At 40.9% G+C, this 19,926-nt stretch overlaps 1 protein-coding gene across 1 annotated transcript; it reads right to left on the bottom strand.

Moving 5' to 3' along the window:
* Window positions 1-262: 262 nt before the first annotated feature.
* Window positions 263-15,221, bottom strand: LOC123819250 (tripartite motif-containing protein 34-like). Its single transcript, XM_045839560.1, is given in 5 exon segments — window positions 263-736; window positions 739-848; window positions 1,657-1,775; window positions 2,990-3,012; window positions 15,159-15,221. Coding segments are annotated over 5 exon segments (789 nt in total).
* Window positions 15,222-19,926: the final 4,705 nt, after the last annotated feature.

The raw sequence follows: 19,926 nt of genomic DNA, 5'->3' as shown, positions 1-19,926 counted from the left end.
ATTTTTATGAGGCAATAGTCATTTTCTTTGAGAGTAGAGGAAAAAAAGGATGAATTAGGATTCTCTATTAATGCATACAAGATTTTGAAGAAATGTGACCCGAGGCAAATTGTATACCCTCATGATGAATGATGGGTGATCAATGGGGAAAACGAGGAGGGGCAGCAAGAAAAAGATGAGAGAATGGTTCAGATAAACTCAGTTCACTAGATGTATGCAAGGCCAGTGGCACTACATAGAGGTGGTTGAGGGTGTAAGTGATTTAAGAACTTGGAGAACATAGTGTCATGGGACCAGCACATTTCATAAGATTGAAATATGGACAAATTTTCTGAGGAAAGGAATATGAAGAGTATTTATAGATGAAAAACTCATGGTTCATGATGTTAAAAAATGAGACAGTGCCAGCATCATAGCCTAGGAAAACCCCAACGCTACAGGGAGGAAAAATTGGGGAGAGGGTTAATTTCAAGGGATCAGAGGAGGAAGATTCTGCAAAAGTATTATATTCAAATTGATTCTCTAATCCTATAACCCAGAAGCCATGTTTAGGTTGATATCTAGAGTAAACATGTTGACAATTGTCATGTTGTCTAACAAAACTCTTCATGTTTGAGTCAGGGGATTTTCCACCACATACCCCCAAGACACAGGCATGTACCACTGACACATCTACCTCCCAGTAATGTTTCCCTGATGTAATAAATGGTGAACCCAGGACACCAAATTGATCTAATCATTATTAGACCATCTCAAAAGTAATGTAAGAAAGGGCATTCTCATTTTTCTCTGATCCTCAGAAATGACAATCTTTGATTCATCTTTGGGAGGATCCAAGGTCACATGAGCTGTAGAAAAATTATAGGGTATAAAAAAACTATGATTTACCATTATTTGTGATATTATAAGGGAGATCTTGAAAGCAATGTGAGTGGGAACTAGAAAGAACTCTATTCTTGGGGAGAGGTATAACACTGGAGAAATATAATATACATGTGTGTGCATTGAGGAGGAAATCATGGGTCTTAAGACATGAGACCCAGCCCGAGTCAGGTAGCTCAGTTAGAGCATTATCCTGATATGCCAAGGTTGCAGGTTCCATCTCTTGTCAGTACACATACAAGAAGCAGCCAAGGAATGCATAAATAAGTGGAACAACAAATTAATATTTCTCTGTCTTTATTGCTGTCCCTGTGTCTGCTTCTCTCTCTCTATCTCTCTCTCTCCCCTCTAGGTTTCTCCCTAAAAAATCATTTAAAAATTGGAAAAAAACCCCACACACGACCTAGTAGAAAATGGAAAATTCTATAAAAAGATGAGGACAGGGTGGCATCATGGTACTGTGATTTCTCCTTACTCCAGTAGCAGTGCACATATGGCAACCCTGAAATGATAAAAATCCATAATAGTAAATAGAAGCAAATGAGCCAAAACTAAACTTTATTTTCTGGCCAGATAAGGGGATACTAGGGAAATGTGTGAGGTAGTAAACAGAAGAATGAGAGGTAAACAAGACAGCTGGTCACTCCCCATTAACTATGGCTACATCATCAGCACATGATATCCATTCTCCTTTGTCTCCTCTATCCACACCTAGAAACTAAACCCTCCTCCCTCTTTTACTCCACCATCATCAGACACCCAATAGCCACCCACCAGCTCTGGCATTCCCACCATGAAACACTTGTAGGATCCCACTCAGGTCAGGAGCTTGAAACACTCTGCCTTGATTCTTGGAGACAGTTTTTGGCTTCTTCACAGTGAAGGGCTTACTTCTAGAGATGACAACATAAGATTCTCACACCTCTGACTTTTTGGCTCTATACAACTGCTGATTTCTGTCTCTTCACCCCACTAAGCACTTGAGCCTCCTTCCATGGACCCCTGAGAAAGGAGAGAGCAGAGTTTTGACTTTGGAGCCAAAGGAAAGCGCTCATGTCTAACTTTAGAGTACATACTCTATGTTCTTAGGCAAGCCTTGACCTTGCAGAAGCACAGTTTAATCCTTTCAAAATGAAAAGTTAACCACCACCTCTCTTACTAGCTGGAATCATATAAAATGACATAATTTTTTAAAGAGGAAACTTTGGTTCCTTAAAACAAAACAATGTGAGGAAAACTCACCAAATGGATGTGGAGAGATATTACATGAAAGTGAGGTTGCAGAACCTGGTTGCTAGTAATCTGAGAGATACCACTACCCAGTGAGGGACTACTGTCTGGAGGACATCAGGACTTTAAAGTCTGCTCCCCATAGGGAGGCTCTCAGAATAAAATCTGAGATTTAGGGTTCTCTGGGGAAAAAAACCATCACACTTGGAAAAGAAGATATCATGTATACCAAACTAATAGCGGTCAGCATTTTATGTGTTTGAAAGAGCTTGTTGCAGCCACATAGGTGTGTAAATTTAGACTCAAGGATGCTGCCTTTTCATTCTTGCTTCAAAAGTGCATGGTCAAGAGGGATCAGTTGTTTGTACCAGGCCCAAAATATTTTTGTGATTCGAATCTGTTTTGAAAAATAAAGAGAACTGCAAGGAAGGGACCTGGTTTCTTATATCCCCAAGGGAGAAATTTAAATATAAGAGTTCACTCCAATTCTGTGTGCTTGGCAAGTAAAGAAGACACAACCTACCCATAATAGATAAAGTCACTGTGAAATATAGGGAACCTGAGCTAGATACAGGCATGCTGGTTGAGTAAAATTATGAAGTTACAAGGATCTGATACTGCAACATCTCAACCCTAAGAGCTGCTGACCCATCTCTGCAACCCCCACATTCTAAATTTCCCACTACACAAAATGGCCCATTTGCAATAGTTAGAGAACACTCAAACCATGAAATGTGAACAGAAATTTAAGATAAAACTACATCTGAATTTTCCTACCCTGAGAGATATTTTATTCTAATTATCCACCAGATAATTTTAATGGCTTTTAACCTCTTTTCACAGTACCAAAGGGCCATCTCTGGTCTCCCACACATACCTTTCCATTATGTCATTCACATCCTAGGGAGAAAAGAGAAAACATGAGTCAAGGAAGTAATAAGCCTCCTCACATACAAAGCTTCACCATATCCCTATCACCTCCTGATATGCTGGGAATACAGATGGTCCCAAAGTGAGAGGCAACAAGTAAAGAGAAGTCCACATCAATCACTCAAGAAGACTCATGTGAAGTTTTCAGGTTTCCTAAAAGGCAAAATAAACTGTCACCTTGTGGAACAACAGCATGAGGCTTCTACTACCTTGACATGAGGTATTTTTATGAGGAAAACATGAGACCCATGATATTTTACTCATGTTTGCAAGGCTCTCATGAGATAATTTGAATAAGTCATGGCTTGTTCATTTATTAAACATGAATATAAAGTGATGTATAATTATTTGTCAAGCATGATGCCATAATTGGGAGAATCAAAGATGAGTAGGTATAGTATTCCTAAGAAGTTTACATGACTTGTACTGAAGATACAAACAAACGAATTGTATTAAAGTAGGCTTTTCTCAAGTCTCTGCTCATTTTATACACTATAATTGGCCACATCCACTCCTGAAATTCAACATACACAATTGATTTCCAAGTTTTATTTTTACTCAGTTTTATCTCTTAAATGCAGGTTAATATTCCCTAGTAAAGAAGCTACAGGAACTGGTACCTTAGGATGCTTAATATGTACCTTACTCTTCACCAAACAAATTGTCTCCTCCCTTATACCCCTTTTTTCATGTTAATAATATCTCCTCAGTCACTCTCCTAAACACTACAACATTTACCTACATCTCATTCTCTATGGAGCCAGTTTATTCCACATTGTTAACAGTTTGTCATCTGAACTTCTTTATCATCACAGATTTATTTCTTGGAATACATATGTACCAATATATTTGGTCTTCTCTATCTCAGATTAACTTTTTCCATGACACCATAAATTAGGCAAAATGCTGGGTTTACACACACACACACACACACACACACACACACACACAACATTGATTTGTTTTCAGTATTAGGGATTTGTTGCAGTATGATGAAAAAGAATTCAAAATAGATGAAGTAAAGAAAAGGAATCTGGAGGACAGTTTTCATTTTAATCAGAGCTTAATTCTGAAACTCATACATGGTAATTGGTATTTGGTCTATGTCATTCTCCAAATTCTATTTATGTTTTCTGTATTGACTTTCTCCTCAGTTCATCAGGAAAACATGAATCTCCTCATATAAATCCCATAAAAAAACTTGTCTTCTCAGTTATTTCAAATAATCCTGAGGCCTGAATGGCACTGGCTTGTATTGGATCAAGTGCCCATATTAAATCATTACTGTGTTGTGGCTGTAATACAGACAGCATCCTTGGAGGAAAATACCCATATTTTACTGGAATTAATTTTGTATTAATCTGAAGTAGATCATGATAAAATAGGATGCATACTGTATTTAGAAAAGCAACCACCACAAAAATAGGAAATAGTAAAACTTAAAATTTTATACTAAAAGTATCTGTTTAACTCAAAATAAGCTTGTTGAAGCAAAAGAGAACAATGAAAATTGCTGGCAACATAAAGAAGCAAATAACAATATAAACTAAATAGAGCTACATGAGCATTGCAATAAATATTCTTGTCTTAATCCACCAAATAAAAGGCAGAGATTCTTGGACTAGATGAAAAGCAATTTAATGATTGCTAGCTACATGAGGCTTATTTTGGAGTCAAAGGTACAAATAAGGCAAAAATAAATTGATAGAATTTACTGGCTGACACCACACCCTCCTAAAAGGTAAAGAATCAGCAGAAATTTCTTGGGTACAGAGGGACTACCTGAGAAATTAGATTAAGTACCTAGGAACAAACAGTCAACATCAGGCTCTTTCTTCCCGTACAAGTAATATTCGCTCACTCTTCTAAAAAGTTGGGTATTTGGCTTTGTTTTTGTTTTCTGAGAATCTTACGAGGCTACAATAAAGCAGAAGTTCACTTGCATTGCAAGGCCATACTATTGACTGTTGGGGACCGCCCTGACTGGTATCAGAGGCTGAAACCCCCGCCTAGCTAAGGCTAAGGGAACGCCCTTGGAACTGTAAGCCAGCAAGGAGACAAAAGCTTATCTCCCTGGCAGGAATGCTGCTTCTGCTGCTTTATTCATGACTGAACCCCCCAAAAGCTTGGTCGGTTAGCCAAAGACGGGTAAGATTCCCCACGGGGGGAACGACCTAAGCCAGGCACGATCACTTTGGGAGGCCCCCCAAAAGAAGGACTTGGGGGGCTGCAGCAAAAGGGGGTGATGGACCCTCACTCCTTGACTTTGACAAAGCCTGAGTTCTCAGCGTCTGGAAGAAAATCTCCTTATCTCTTGGTTGCCTTAGTTCCCTTGCTCCACCTAAGCCTGAAACAATGACAGGGTGGTGCAGCTCGGTACTGAGAAGTGCAGATTCCCTGGGTGATCAGGCCTAAGAAAGAACATGTAAATTACTGTGAAACCTTCTTTGTTTAGAATGCTCTCAGTTGAATGAGAAGGGTCTTAGGAGGAAGTTAGTTTGTTCCTCAGTCTTACAGCTCTTTGACCCCCCAACTCAATAGACCGGCAGAGTTCTTTGTTTTCTATAGTTCCTTACTTCCCCTAATGAGTACTGTACTTTACCTGAATTATTATGCAAAATGAGCCTAATAAAAGCAGGTATGGACGGTAAATCAGCGTGCTCCCCACTAGGGGGGGGGGTGGCCATTCTGTCCCTACTTCCCCACAGAAACTAGTCTGTCTCTGTGCATGTGTTGTTTTTTCTCGCGTGTGTTTCGGCGAGCCATCCACAGCGTTCCATGGTCACTGCTGGCCGGTGACCCACGCGCAACAATTGACAGCAAAAATAGCCTGATGTGGAAAGCTCAATTGGAGGACTTCCTATAGAACTGAAATGCCAGTTAATATGCTGGCACTTAGACTTCATTTTTCATAACAGGATCATGACTTTTATAACTGACACTGTCTCCTCTAAGCCCTTGGATGATGTGCTTATAGACTTTCACAAGGAAAACAGTACAGTGTAACTCTGGGCTGACATAGCCTGAGCTGGCTTCACACATATCCACTACATCTGTCTTCTTAAAAGGCTGAGAGAACAGGAAAAAAGGACCTTCTATTATAGTACCATGAAGACCATCACTGAGAGTTCACCAGAGACAGCCAATGTTGATATGCCCTGTTTCCTGTCCTGTATCCCTATGTTGGCTAAGTGCCTGGTAGTTTATATCTTATTAGGACACATGAATAGGAATGACCATCCCCATTGGAAAAGATGCTGGTGGTCATTTAAAGAGGGTATCACAGAGTGGTAGCACAGTGATGCTCATTCTCCCGCCTGGACTCAATATGGCCCTGTGGCCACAGTCTAGGCTCAGAATTTTTCTCAGGAGCTCCAAGTAAATGAGACTATGAAACAATAAAAAAGAAAGATAAGATATCAGTAGATATTCGTGCCTTGATGGTTGCCAAACTCTGATGGTAAAGGAAATATCTGCAGTATGAGATAAGGTTTTCTCTTTGCTCTGTGCTAAGAAGGGAAATGTTATAAAGGCTGTATGAAGATGAATTTAGATCTACTAACACTATCCACTGGTGCCATGTTCATTATACATGAAGGGAACCTGATTAGAAATGAGGCTGAAGGAGAACCAGAAGTATATTCCACCTAATAGTCCAGATGCTGAAAACAGCCCAGAGACCATATGCAGGTAGCCCTTGGCTGCAAACATTGTGGTCCAGATCAGGCTCTGATGAACTGCAATATCAGAGGTAGGCATTGCATCAGGGGTAGATATTAAATGATGTCTACCTGTGTTTACAGTGCAAACATGACCCAAATATGGGTAGGGACATCCAATTATTTGTCATCCCATTCAAGATCCAACCAATCCTGAGACACAACAAAAGCTTGTAGAGAAGGGAGGTGAAGATCAAGCATTCAGCCTTGGGGCTGCAGAATTTATTTTTATAGTGTGGCTACAAGGACCTAAGGTCAAATCACCTGCTGCTACAGGGCTCAGAATAGGAAAGTGCAGAAGAGTTTGAGTCTTCACAGATGGAAATTGACCCTTCCTCCTACCCCACTCTCCCAACCACACACCATAAACTGAGCAGTGACTCCAGGGCTCCAGAACAGGCAGAGAGATGCCTAGATATGGAAACATGAGTGGTCTCTGAGCTGCAGGGATATCACAACTGCCTAGACCATCCCTGAGGACTTATGGGTTTGTGCCCCACATCAGGCTACCTAACCAAGGGACCTGTGCCCCACGGCTAAACCCACAAAATATCTGCCTTCAAAAACAAATAAGATTTATGCCCAGGAGACATAAGGCACAGGAGTGTAGGGCACAGGGATTTCCCTCTTAAATGGCTCCAGCAAAGCATTTAAACGACTTCCAGAACTCACACAAGGACACAGGGCAGAAGCAGACTTTTGAGAAGTACATAGACCACAAAGGAGATCCATCTCCCACAGGAGCAGTGGAGGACTCTTGGGCCCACACCAGGGACAGAGGTGTGGGGGCGACAATGTTGATTCAGGCACTACCTTGCCAGCGAAGGGTTGCATATCACTCTAACCCATAGGTGCCTCTGGTTATACCTGCCCCATCCCCCTGCTGCAGCCACATAGTCAGAACTGACTGGGGAGTGCCCACCCCCCACTCCTCTCCTTTCCCAGGATTACACCCCTGACCCACCTTCTCGACTCCACCAGGGCCACCAAGCCACTGCATCCTTATCCAACCATTCCGGCCCTGGCAGCCCTCAGAGCGGACACCCCTTGACACCTAGCTGTGAAAGCTGTGGTGGGAGGGGGTTCAGTTCTATGCCCCAAGGTGTGTAACAGTAGAACCCAGAGTTCTTGGCAGGCTACCACCCACCAAGCACTGCACAAAGAACAGAAGGAAACTCACCCCCTATCTTCCTGGGAACAATTCCTATTCACTTGTTCTGGAGTTCCAGTCTGAGGGGCAGTCATGGGCAGGATTCACTCTCCAAACCAGGGACCTGTTGTACACAAAGAGGATCCACAGGAGTAGAGTGAAAATGAAAGTTAAATTCTTAATGGAGGGGCAAGAAAGGACAGAATCTGTGGGCCAATGAGGGACATTCACATAAGGCCCCTAAAAATAACAAGTTTTTGTGCCTGGGTCAGAGGGGCCAGGGACTACAATTTTAATTCTAGCTCTGCTCTGCTCCCTCCCTGAAGCTGTTCTCATGGCTCTCAGAGTAATTCATCTTTGGAGAATTAGGCTTCCCTAAGCTGTGTACTGTCCCACAAATCAACCTCACCATGGCACCTTACAAACGAGGTGCTCTGAGGAGGGAATCAAGTCTGTCTTTTACCACAGTGAGGACCCACTCTGCAGGCTCACCTGAGGCAGTGGTACTGACAGCTCTCTCCTGTCCTGTATCCACCAGCTGAAGGAAGTGAATCTGCCCATTTGTGTCCTGTTAGGTCATGTGAGAAGGAATGGATGCTCTGATCTGAAATTACCTCAGTTGGCCAGTCAGGAGGGCTCTCCCACACTGGTAGCATGGTGATGCTGACTTTCAGAACTTGGATTCAATAGGGACAAAATGACACTTTTCCCTAAGTGAACTGCAGAGATCAAATTACATGAACTGTCTTTTGGGAGGCAATGTCATCAAACACTGTGTAACAAATAATCTCTATAGTCTCAACATAGTAAAAAACAAAAAGGGATGTAGTTGTGATGGATGATTTCATGGGTCAATATGACTGGCCACAGGGTGCCCAGAGTAAACGTTTGTCAATGTAAGAGTCATTGGAGCCTGTAGAGAATTTTTGCTTAGTTTGAGTTACTGACAATAATTGCCAGGAAGCAAAATCTCAATGGATTAAGAAATGCTCAAAGAATGGCAATTTGGCACCTTATTTTCCACATTACAATAAAAAAAGGAGACATCAGGAGATCAAAGGAGGAGGGTTACATGAAATCCATTAAATATTTGCTGTATACTTTATGAGCTACAGTAGGATGTTTCCAGGAATATTGTTTACTCCATGAAATCAATCATCTTTTAGCACACCGATGTTAGTTCATGTACGTGTTAAGTTCCATATAGGTAATTAAGCTCCTATAGGTAAGATTGGATTCTGATTGTGTCCAACCATATCTGTTTGCCTGAGACAGAGGTCCCCCCTTTTGTCCCTGTATTCCCTTTTCCTCTGCAGCTGCCCATTAGAACTGTGGAAGAGGTTTCTTCATTTCTTGGTTTGTTTGCTTTCTTGTTTTGAAGCAACGAGCATTCTCAAGTCTGTTTAATGCTGCCTGACTAGCTGTAGTATCAGCCAGATGTTTTCCCTTTGCTTCTATGGTGGCATCTATAGAAAATCTTGGTGTTTTGATAATTGCCAATTGTTTCCATTTTTGTACATCATTTAATAATTTTGCAATCTACTTTCCATTCTTTATGAACTGTCCTGAGAATATTAAGAAGCCTTGCTGCTTCTACAATACTCTCAAGTTGTGATTGGCCAATTGAAAAGTCCTAGTTTAAAAATTTATTAGGCTTGTTGAGTGCATCTTATTCAGAAAAATAAGAACTTTGATAGGTCCACCATGGAAGTTGCTGCATATCAGGTCGGTAACATTCCTGTTTATTTTTCAAAGATCCACCTGTAAATTAAATTAAATCAACATTATCAAGGAGTTTCCAACAAACCATTCCTAGGCACTAGAAAGTGCTCAGGTCAATTTGATTTTAATAAGACATATAGAGGCTGAGCCAATAAAAATTTGGAATTGAACTGTGACAATATCCAGTCAAACCCAGGAATCTTCTCAGCTGATTTCTTATTTTTGGAAGAGGTAAAAATAAGATTCCTCTTAGTCTTTCAGAGTTAATTAGTAGCCCATCCTTACAAATCAGGTAACCAAAGTATTTTACCTGGAGTAAGCAGAATCAGAACTTGTCCTTGGATATTCTACTATGTTCTTCTAAGAATATAGTGATTCCTTAGAGTATAAACTGAACTATCCACACATTAGAATAGAGTAGAATTTCTAGGAAATTTAACATTATCTAAATGAGCTTTTAGTATCTAAGACAATAGGTGAGACTCTCCTGTATATACCGGGGGCATTACTATCCAAGGAAAATTGTAATCATCCCAACTGAAAGCCAAGAGGTATACAATTAGAATATAATTACTCTTATTCTTATTATTATTTTGGCAAAGCTTCCCAGGTAGCCTCAAGCATCTCAAATGAGCCTAAGTAGTTTGAAAACTCTTCTATAAAGAGAGAGAATAAATCCTTGATGTATTCCAGGGTCTATTGTAACAACTCAAAGTCATTTCTAGGTTAAAAGTCTCTTAAAACTTAAGCTTTGGGAAGGTTCATCAAGCAAAGGGAGTGAAAAGACCATAACATAAACCTTTTCATTAATCTGGGAGAAAAAAAGTTTTATGGTGACAACTTTCAAAAACATCAATCCAACTTAAACCAGTTTTAATATTAAATATTTTGTCCAGACCACAGGATCCTCCTTCAGTTATATAAATATTTAATTTCTGTAAGCCAATAAAATATTACACCCAAGTAATGCCATCTGGAGGCAGAAGAAAACACACTACATATAATATACACATGAACACATATCAATCACATCAAACCCATATATATCAACACCATACACGTGATCTGAATTGCTCATTTTTTGTAAAGAAGACAAGGGCAACTTTGTCCATTTACCACTATAAACTTAAAACTTTCACATACTTTTACAACCATTTACAAATTTTTCACAACTTTCATATTTTCCCAAACCCTCTTTTCCATTCATAAATAACCATCTTCAAACTCTCTTCCTTCCTTTTCCCTCAAAAGTATTTCTATCTCATGCCTTCTATTACCAAAACCATGAAACTTCCTTTTTTAATATATTTTATTGATTATGCTCTCAGAGTTGTCCCATTTCCCCCCTTCACTCCCCTCCACCCTGTACACCCTCTCCCACTCACTTCCCCCCACTTTAGTTCATGTCCATGTGTCATACTTATAAGTTCTTTAGATTCTACATTTCTCATACTATTCTTACCCTCCCCCTGTCTATTTCCTACCTACAATCTATGCTATTTATTCTCTTTACCTTTTCTCCCTCTCTCCTCCCACTCCCCTGTTGCTAACCCTCCATGTGATCTCCATTTCTGTGGTTCTGTCCTGTTCTAGTTGTCTGCTTAGTTTCTTTTGGTTTTGCTTTAGGTGTGGTTGTTAATAATTGTGAGTTTGCTGTCCTTTTACTATACATGTTTTTCCTTTATCCTCTTTTCTTAGATAAGTCCCTTTAACATTTCATAAAATAAGGTCTTGGTGATGATAAATTCCTTTAACTTGATCTTATCTGAGAAGCACTTTATCTGCCCTTCCATTCTAAATGAAAGCTTTGCTGGATAGAGTAATCTGGGATATAGGTCCTTGTCTTTCATGACTTGGAATATTTCTTTCCGGCCCCTTCTTGCCTGTAAGGTCTCTTTTGAGAAATCAGCTGACAGTCTGATGGGAACTCCTTTGTAGGTTACTGTCTGCTTATCTCTTGCTGCTTCTAGGATTCTCTCCTTCGTTTTTACCTTGGCTAATGTAATTATGATGTGCCTTGGTGTGTTTCTTCTTGGGTCCAACTTTTTTGGGACTCTCTGAGATTCCTAGATTTCCTGGAAGTCTATTTTCTTTGCCAGAATGGGGAAGTTCTCCTTTATTATTTGTTCAGATACATGCTCAATCTGTTGCTTTTCCTCTTCCCCTTCTGGTACCCCTATAATTTGGATGTTGGAACGTTTAAAGATGTACTGGAGGTTCCTAACCTTCTCTTCATTTTTTTGAATTCTTATTTCTCCATTCTTTCCTGTTTGGTTGTTTTTTTTTCCTTCTGGTCCACTCTATTGTTTTGAGTCCCAGTTTCCTTCCCATCCCTGTTGGTTCCCTGTGCATTTTCCTTCATTTCTTTTATGGTAACCTGCATTTGTTCATCTAATTTGCAACCAAAATTAACCAATTCTGAGAGCTTCCTGATCACCAGTGTTTTGAACTGTGCATCTGATAGGTTAGCTATCTATTGGTTGCTCAAAACTATGAGTTCTGGGGCACTGATTTGTGCTTCTGTTTGAACCATCTCTCTCTCTCTCTCTCTCTCTCTCTCTCTCTCTCTCTCTCTCTCTCTCTTTCTCTCTCTCTTTTTTATTTTTTGCTTTGGTTGCTCCTGTTATGGTGAGGGGCAGAGCCTTAGGTATTCACCAGGGCTGGGCACCCCAGTTGCTAGATTGTGACGTTGGATGTGTGGGCGGGGTCAAGAGGGAACAATGGCGGTAACTCCGTTCTCTGTGGGACCTCTGTCTCTTCCCATGGGATCCTGGGTTTCGCGCTCTGCCCTGCTCCACAATCGCCGCTTCACTGGGTCTGCCAGCTGCCGCTTGTGTACTCAGGGTCCACCTACTGCGATCTTGTGCACCCCAGATGCCTTACGCACTCCCTGTTGCCTTACGTGCCCCATTCTCCCTGTTCTCCGAGCCACAAGCCGCACCTGGATGCTCGTCTCCGCCTCTCCTACCGGTCTGGATAAACGCCTCTATTTCAACTTCTTAGCTGTCCTACTTCCATTCAGATAAATTTTCTATCAGTTCTGGGTGTTATTCTGCCTCTAAATTGTTGTTGTCCAATCTTGATTGTGCGTGGAGGTACACTGCATCCACCTATGCTTCCATCTTGCCAGAAGTCCAAAACCATGCAACTTCTTTCCAACTCAATATAAAATTTTCACTTTTAGAAACCTCAATTTCCAATCATAACCAAAAATAAGAAGCCAGTATTTCCTAGATAGGCTTTTATGAACATATTTCATAACCTGTAGAACATAGTTTCCTCTATTGACAAATATATTCACTTTCAAGAAACACATCTCTAACAACAAAAAAAATTATTAACAAGACACTCATTAACAGCTCCAAATCTGTAAAGGGGTTCAGAACAAAGATGCCTGGGAATACAGGGGAAAAAAACCTACACGGACATGGTTTGGGGATGGGGGAGGCAGAGGAAGAGAATTGAGATGTACTTTGCCTATCTATGGCAACTTGTACTCACTCCTGGGGCAAAGGAGATGGGCATGAGTTTCTCAATGTATCCTGGGAGCACACAGCACCTGAGGGGAGCAGGGATGCTATTCCCCTGTTACAGTATCTGCAGGAGAGGCAGGGAGGTGGTTTGCCCTGAGTCACCAGGCCATGCCTGCCCAGACTGATAATGGCAGTGGAGAGAATGTGAACTGTACAGATATGGCCAAGTTTTTTTTTTAACCCTTTTGATAAGATTTACCTTCCAAAAATTTGTATACTAAGAGATGGTCCAGATAAGAGTTCTTGGATACCAGGTTTTGCTCTTTTTAAAATTTTTATTTATTTTCTTTTTAAGTATCTCATATTGATTATGCTATTACAGTTCTCCCATTTTCACCCCTTTATTCCCCTCTGCCCTGCACCCACCTCCTACCAGCATCCCACCCACCTTACTTTATGTCCATATACATCGGGCATACAAGTTTTTTGGCTTCTACATTTTCTATACTATTCTTAACCTCCCCCTGTCTCTTTCTACCTATAATTTATGCTTCTTATTCCCTGTGCCATTTCCCCCATTCTGACCCCTTCACCTCCCCATTGATAACCCTTCATGTTATCTCTTTTTCTGTGGTTCTATTCCTGTTCTAGTTGTTGCTTACTTTGTTTTAGTTTTGGAGTTTTTTTTAGGTTCAATTGTTGATAGTTGTGAGTTTGTTGTCATTTCACTGTTTATATTTTTTATCTTCTTTTTCTTAGACAAGTCCCTTTAACATTTCATATAATAAGGGTTTAGTGATGATGAACTCCTTTAACTTGACCTTATCTGGGAAGGACTTTACCTGCCCTTCTATTCTAAATGATAGCTTTGCTGGGTAGAGTAATCTTGGATGTAGATCCTTGCCTTTCATGACTTGGAATACTTCTATCCAGCCCCTTGTTGCCTATGAGCTTTCTTTTGAGAAATCAGCTGATAGTCTAATGGGAACTCATTTGTACATAACTCTCTCCTTTTTTCTTGCTGCTTTTAAGATTCTCTCTTCATTTTTAATCTTGAGCAATGTAGCTATTATGTGTGCTTTCTTGGGTCCAACTTCTTCGGGACTCTCTGAGCTTCCTGGACTTCCTGGAGTTCTATTTCCCTCCCCAGATTTGAAAAATCCTCCTTCATTCTTTTTTTCAAATAAGATTTCAATTTCTTGGTCTTTTTCTCTTCTCCCTCTGATTTTCTATGATTCAGATGTTGGAATGTTTAAACTTTACCCAGAGGTTCCTAAACCTCTCCTTGTTTTGTTTTGTTGGGTTTTTTTTTTAAGTTCTTATTTATTCACTCTTTTCTGGTTGAATGTTTATTTCTTCCCTCTACTCCAAACCATTTGTTTCAGCACTGGTTTCCTTCCCTTCACTGTTCGTTCCCTGTATGTTTTCCTTTATTTCACTTGTCATAGCTTTCACTTTTTCCTCTATTTTGTGCCTTATTCAACCAATTCTGTGAGCATCCTGATTAGCTATATTTTGAATTGTGCATCTGATAAGTTGTCTATCTCGTCATCGCTTAGCTATACTTTTTCTGGAACTTTGATCTGTTCTTTCATTTGAGCTATATTTTTGTCTATGTGTGCCTATTACACAGTAAGGAGAGGAGGCTTAGATATTACCTAGGGTGGAGCAGCCCATGTTGCTGCCTTGTGGCACTATGTGTGGGGGGAGGATTCAGAGAGGGAACAATGACACTTACTCAGCTCTTCCCAGCTTTTAGCCACCTACACCTCTACTCAAAAGCAAATTGGGCCCTTCTGGTGCTGATTCTCAGGTGAATGGGTTTGTGTATGTTCTAGGACCCTGTCAGTCTCTCCAACAACCTCTTCTGTGAGGCTGGAAGTTTATCCCTGCTGCCTCAACCCCACAAGTTTTTTTCAGTCAAAGGTTTTGAGACTTTATTTCATCGTACTGGAATCCTGGGTTGCATGGTCTTTCTCGCTCCCTAGTTATTCCTCCTGGTTCATCCACATGCAAATGTGGGACTGTGCATTCTGCCCTCTGCCACCTCACTTGCTCCTCCAGACACCAACCACCTAGTCGTTCAGCAGCAGCCTTGCTACGAGACCTCACCATCTCGGCTGCCCATCTTCATCCCCTCCTGCTGCTCTGCATGAATGTTTCTCCTTTAACTCCTTGGTTTGCAGACTTCCATAAGGTTCAATTTTCTGGCAGTTCTGGTTGGGTTTTGTTTTTAACTTTGTTGTTGTCCTTCTTTTGGTTGTGCGAGGAGTCACAGTGTAATTACCTAAGCCTCCATCTTGGTCAGAAGTCCAGGTTTTGCATTTCAAAGACAGACTTTGGTTTCAGAGTTGTAGAAGGGGAAAGAATAGGGTGGTGGCATTTGTTATCTTCAGAAGACTTTTTTAGTTCAGTGATGTCTGTAAAACTTCTTATTAACTTTTAAAAACATATCTTTTGTTTTCAGAAGCATACACTTCCCACTCATCTAGTTTCATTTTAGAGCTGGCATTTTCCAAGATTGCATACAAAAAATTAATTTAGGAACCGAAAAGAAAATGGCATTTTGGCCATTTTAAGTTGATACTATTTCTAGTTAAATCATCCTGTTTCTGTAAAGTACTTGCAAGTCAAGATTTCCTTAGTACTGGTGGGTACTTCCATTAGTTCCAGGGGTATTAATGAGCGCTGGAGTCTGGGAGTTTCCAAATTTGGAGGCACAATTTCCAATGCCAATATTAGTTTTATTGTGGGACCTGTAGAGTCTGAACTTCAGAATCTCAGAAAGCATTTCCAAACAAAACCCCGAAGTTTAAAACCTGCCCCTCATTTTTTCCCTCCAGTCCTGCTTTAGCTTGGGTTCTCTCAACCCTTAAACTTCATTCCACCTCGAGGATTTAAAAAGACAGCTCAAATAAAGCCAGAGCATCAGACCTTAAAATAGGGAGGCCTGGAATTCCAAAGGAAATGCACCTGAGTAATCCCTTGGCACAATATGAAGCCTGTGAAGCACAATGGGCCCCTGCTGGCACCTAGCAGCAAGTCCAGGTGTGCAAAGTGGTCCTTGGTAGGCTTCTTTGTAATCCTGCTGCACTACACCAAGTTAATGTCAACATAAGAGACTTTCAAACCTATAGAGAATTTTTGGTGGGTTTATTTGAGGCAAGCAGAGAACAATTTCCGGAAAGAAATATCTCAACAGATTGAGAAATGTTTTTGAGAACCGCAGTTTAGCACCTTATTTTATACATTACAATCACAGAAGGAGACCTAAGTGGGGTTACATGAAATCCATTGGTGATAGATTAGGGAGGCTGGAGAAAGCAAAGCTGGTGGCAGGGGGCATGGTTGGGGGCGGGTTGTGGGGTGGCAGCCCAAGTGGGGGCTCTGGGATTGGATAAAGGGTAATATGATAAACACACACTTTATTCAAATAGGTTGGTAAAGAACAGTTAACAGTCAACAATTAACATGATAACAATAGCAGTGGAGGGATTTCTGATTGTGCCCAAGGGATTCAGAAAAAGGGAAGTTACTTTGACATTCCCAAGCCATGTTATCATAGATCCTAAAAGACAATAGACAAGTTCAGTTAAGGTAAAGATTGACCTTTGTTCGGGAAAAATACTGGTCTAGCACGTGACTACCTGCCTAGCCCAAGACTACATGCCATGAACTGCTTTAGTTAAAAAATTTTAAATTCAGACCATCCTTTGTAGTTACTTTCAGTCTCTGAGTATGTAATACTGCCATGCAGGCCTCCCCTGAGCTTGTCAGTTTCCTATGTGGCCCCTTCTCTTCCACATATTATTTCTGGTTGTTACTGTGCAGGTGTTGTTTCCACATGAGATTACGATTTAGATCTGTGGTCTCAGTAAGATAGAGTGAGGGCCTGAGCAGAACAAAGAGGCAAAAATAGAAAGAAGCTGTTCCTTTTGCTTCCTGCCTGCCTGCTTGAGCTGGGGCGAACATTTCTCCTGCCCTTCAACTATGACATGCTCCCTTGACTACTCTGGTTCTCAAGCTTCTAAATTTGGATGAAGTTACCCTACCAGCTGTCCTAGGTCTCCAGCTTGTAGACAGCAGTGCCTGGGACTATTCAAATGCCATAATCACACAAGCCAATTCCTGATAAACAATCTCCTTTATATGTATAAAGGAAATATAGAATATTTGTCATGCAGGAGGTCAAGCCCAAGGATCTCAACTGCTCATTCCAATAAGGTGAAAAAACCACAAGGGTGACTGAATGCAGCAGACATAGCCTTTATGACTCACATTACAGGAAGCACCAGTGTGGGAAGATCAGCAAAGCAGAACTGCCCCTCCCTGAGTCTGAGACTTGTTTCAAGGGGATCCCAGACAAAGGGGGCACGTGTCTTGCTCATGACTCTAAACTACAAAACCTCAATGTGTGCCTGCAAAGAGAAAAGATCAGGAAGCACTCACACAGGATCAGAAACCTCTCCCAAAAGGAGACAAGGAGGGAATTACAATCCATTTCCAAAGTAGTACACATTCCTTCTGGCCCAGGGCCCCTCACCAGCCTTCCATTAAAAGTGTTTAGAGGACCCGTGTCCAGCACAACCCCACAATATTGTTTCTACTTCTCTGGAGAACCCTGACTAATAGAATATGAAAGAATTCTAAAATTGTGTATTAAATGACACAAATGAACTGTGATAATAATGACTCAGGTGAGCAGTGCAATTTCAAAACATGTGTTGGGACAGTTAAGGGTACAAGGAGAATGCTAGAGAGGTGATAATGCACAAAGTCATTCTTAATTCAGTAAGAAAATATCAGATGAGAAGAACCCAGAGTTTAAAAAAAAAACCTTTGACTGTATCTACCATCTGAGTTAGTCTTGGTTGTAGCTATTTCTATTAGAGAAGAAGAGGTTGTTAAATATATACATACATACATACATACACACATACATACATACATACATAAAGAGAGTCAACCCTAGATAACTTTCTTTTCTAAGGATCTTAGAATGTGTCTTAGGATCTTGTTGCCATGCCACTACTTCTGGTTCCTTTTTGATACAGAGAGATCTGAACAGATCAATAGGGAGGTGTAGGAAAGGGTAAAAAGAGGAAGCTGCCCAAGGTAATGGTAAACAGGATACCACAAAATTGGCTGAAAAGGTGAAAGCCTCCAGTGTGCAAGGAATCATAATTCCAGAAGATTTAAAATAAAAGGAGGGCAGAGACTGGCTGTCTGGCTACCTTCCTTGAGTATGCCTAGATGATCCTGCTGCAGTTGCCTTCATTTCCCAAAGAATGATAGAAAGAACTCTGGGTCCAGCCTAGGATCAGGTTGGCCTTGTAGAGGGGGGAGGGTTTATTCTTTGGGTTGTTCTAGAGGGAACAAGCTTGGAGCCTGCCATTCTTCCAAAATGGTGTAGCTTTTGTTATCTTATGTTGTTTTAGTTTATAAACTAATCCTATAGAAATAAGGTAATTAAAAACTAGTACTAATGGGGGAATGATTTGGGAACTAAGGAGTTTAAAGAACTTAGCATTAATTGGTAGGCTTAAGTGACTAATGCATGTGGAAAGCTGTTATTCCAAAACTGTGTTGTTTTTGAATAAAGACTCCTTTATCAACAAACTTTGCCTCCACCCCTGGCTGGTGTGGATCATTGGTAGAGTGCCAGCCTGTGAATCAAAGGGTCACCAGTTTAATTCCCTGTCTCACTGCACATGCCTGGGTTGCATGCCAGGTCCCCAGTGGGGGACACATGAGAGGCAAACACATTGATGTTTCTCTCCCTTTCATTGTCCCTTCCTTCCCCTGTCAAAAAAAATAATAAGTAAAATCTTTAACAAAAAAAAATTTTGTGTCCAAAATTTTGCTTCGAGTGTGGTGGTGGGCAGTAGGACCCCACTTGCTGTTCAATAGCATTTTAAGATTGTTAACAACTATCGGGCATCACATTTTGTTCTATGAAATGTTATAAAGAAGCCCCTTCTGGAAATCCTTCCAATGTGCCCTCCTGTTGCTGATCTCTCAGATGAGCTCAGTTTCTGGGTGGCAGATGTCCACGGAGAAAATGAGCAAGGCTAGTGATGTTTCAGGAACTGCAGTGGATCCCTGAGAGTGAACACGGAAATCTTGAAAGACTAGTAACTACAAAAGAAGCTACAGAGCACGAAAGCTATCATACCATTAAGGTTCACAACCCCAGAAAAGACAGTGTGCTAGCAAATTATGTGAACAGCCATGCCGAAATTCTACATCATAGTAATTACAGGTGTTCAATTATGAAGCTGTGATAAACTCTGTGACTTTCTCTATTTTCTTTCACAAAGTATCTCTTTCATCCCTGAGCAGGGCCAGGTATAGCTCCCTTGTCCTGCTTGTGCCTATGCAGAACTGGTCCAGAAGCCTGGGCTGTGGCCCATGAAGACTCCATAGTCTCCTTCTCTAGGGCTTCTTGGCTAGGATTTCTCAGGAAGTTTCCCCTAGGCAAAGATCAATTTTAAGGGTCAGAACTCATTTAGTATAGCCTGGATAGAAAATGGACATGCATAAGTGGATAGCAGTAGGGAGACTACAAGAGGAGCTTAGAGTTATATTCTCACTAGTAATCTTCACACCAACCCCAACTGGCACCCTGGGTTGTAAGTTTCATGAAATCAGGTTGGGACTTTTTCCATGTTGTTGCTTATTTCCTTATATGTATTTGAGCTGTTGCATATAAAGGGTGATAAATAGGTATACAGATAGATCACTGTATATGTAGTTTTAACAGAATTGAGCATCTGAGTGATTGATTATGCTTCCATTATACTGTTCTAGCTGCAAACAT

The sequence above is a fragment of the Phyllostomus hastatus genome, unplaced genomic scaffold (genome assembly GCF_019186645.2).
Source record: "Phyllostomus hastatus isolate PE091 unplaced genomic scaffold, TTU_PhHast_1.1 phas_contig_304, whole genome shotgun sequence".
Taxonomy (NCBI): Eukaryota; Metazoa; Chordata; class Mammalia; order Chiroptera; family Phyllostomidae; genus Phyllostomus; species Phyllostomus hastatus.
The sequence above is the reverse complement of the archived record's forward strand: the minus strand, read 5'-3'. Positions and strand labels throughout refer to the sequence as shown.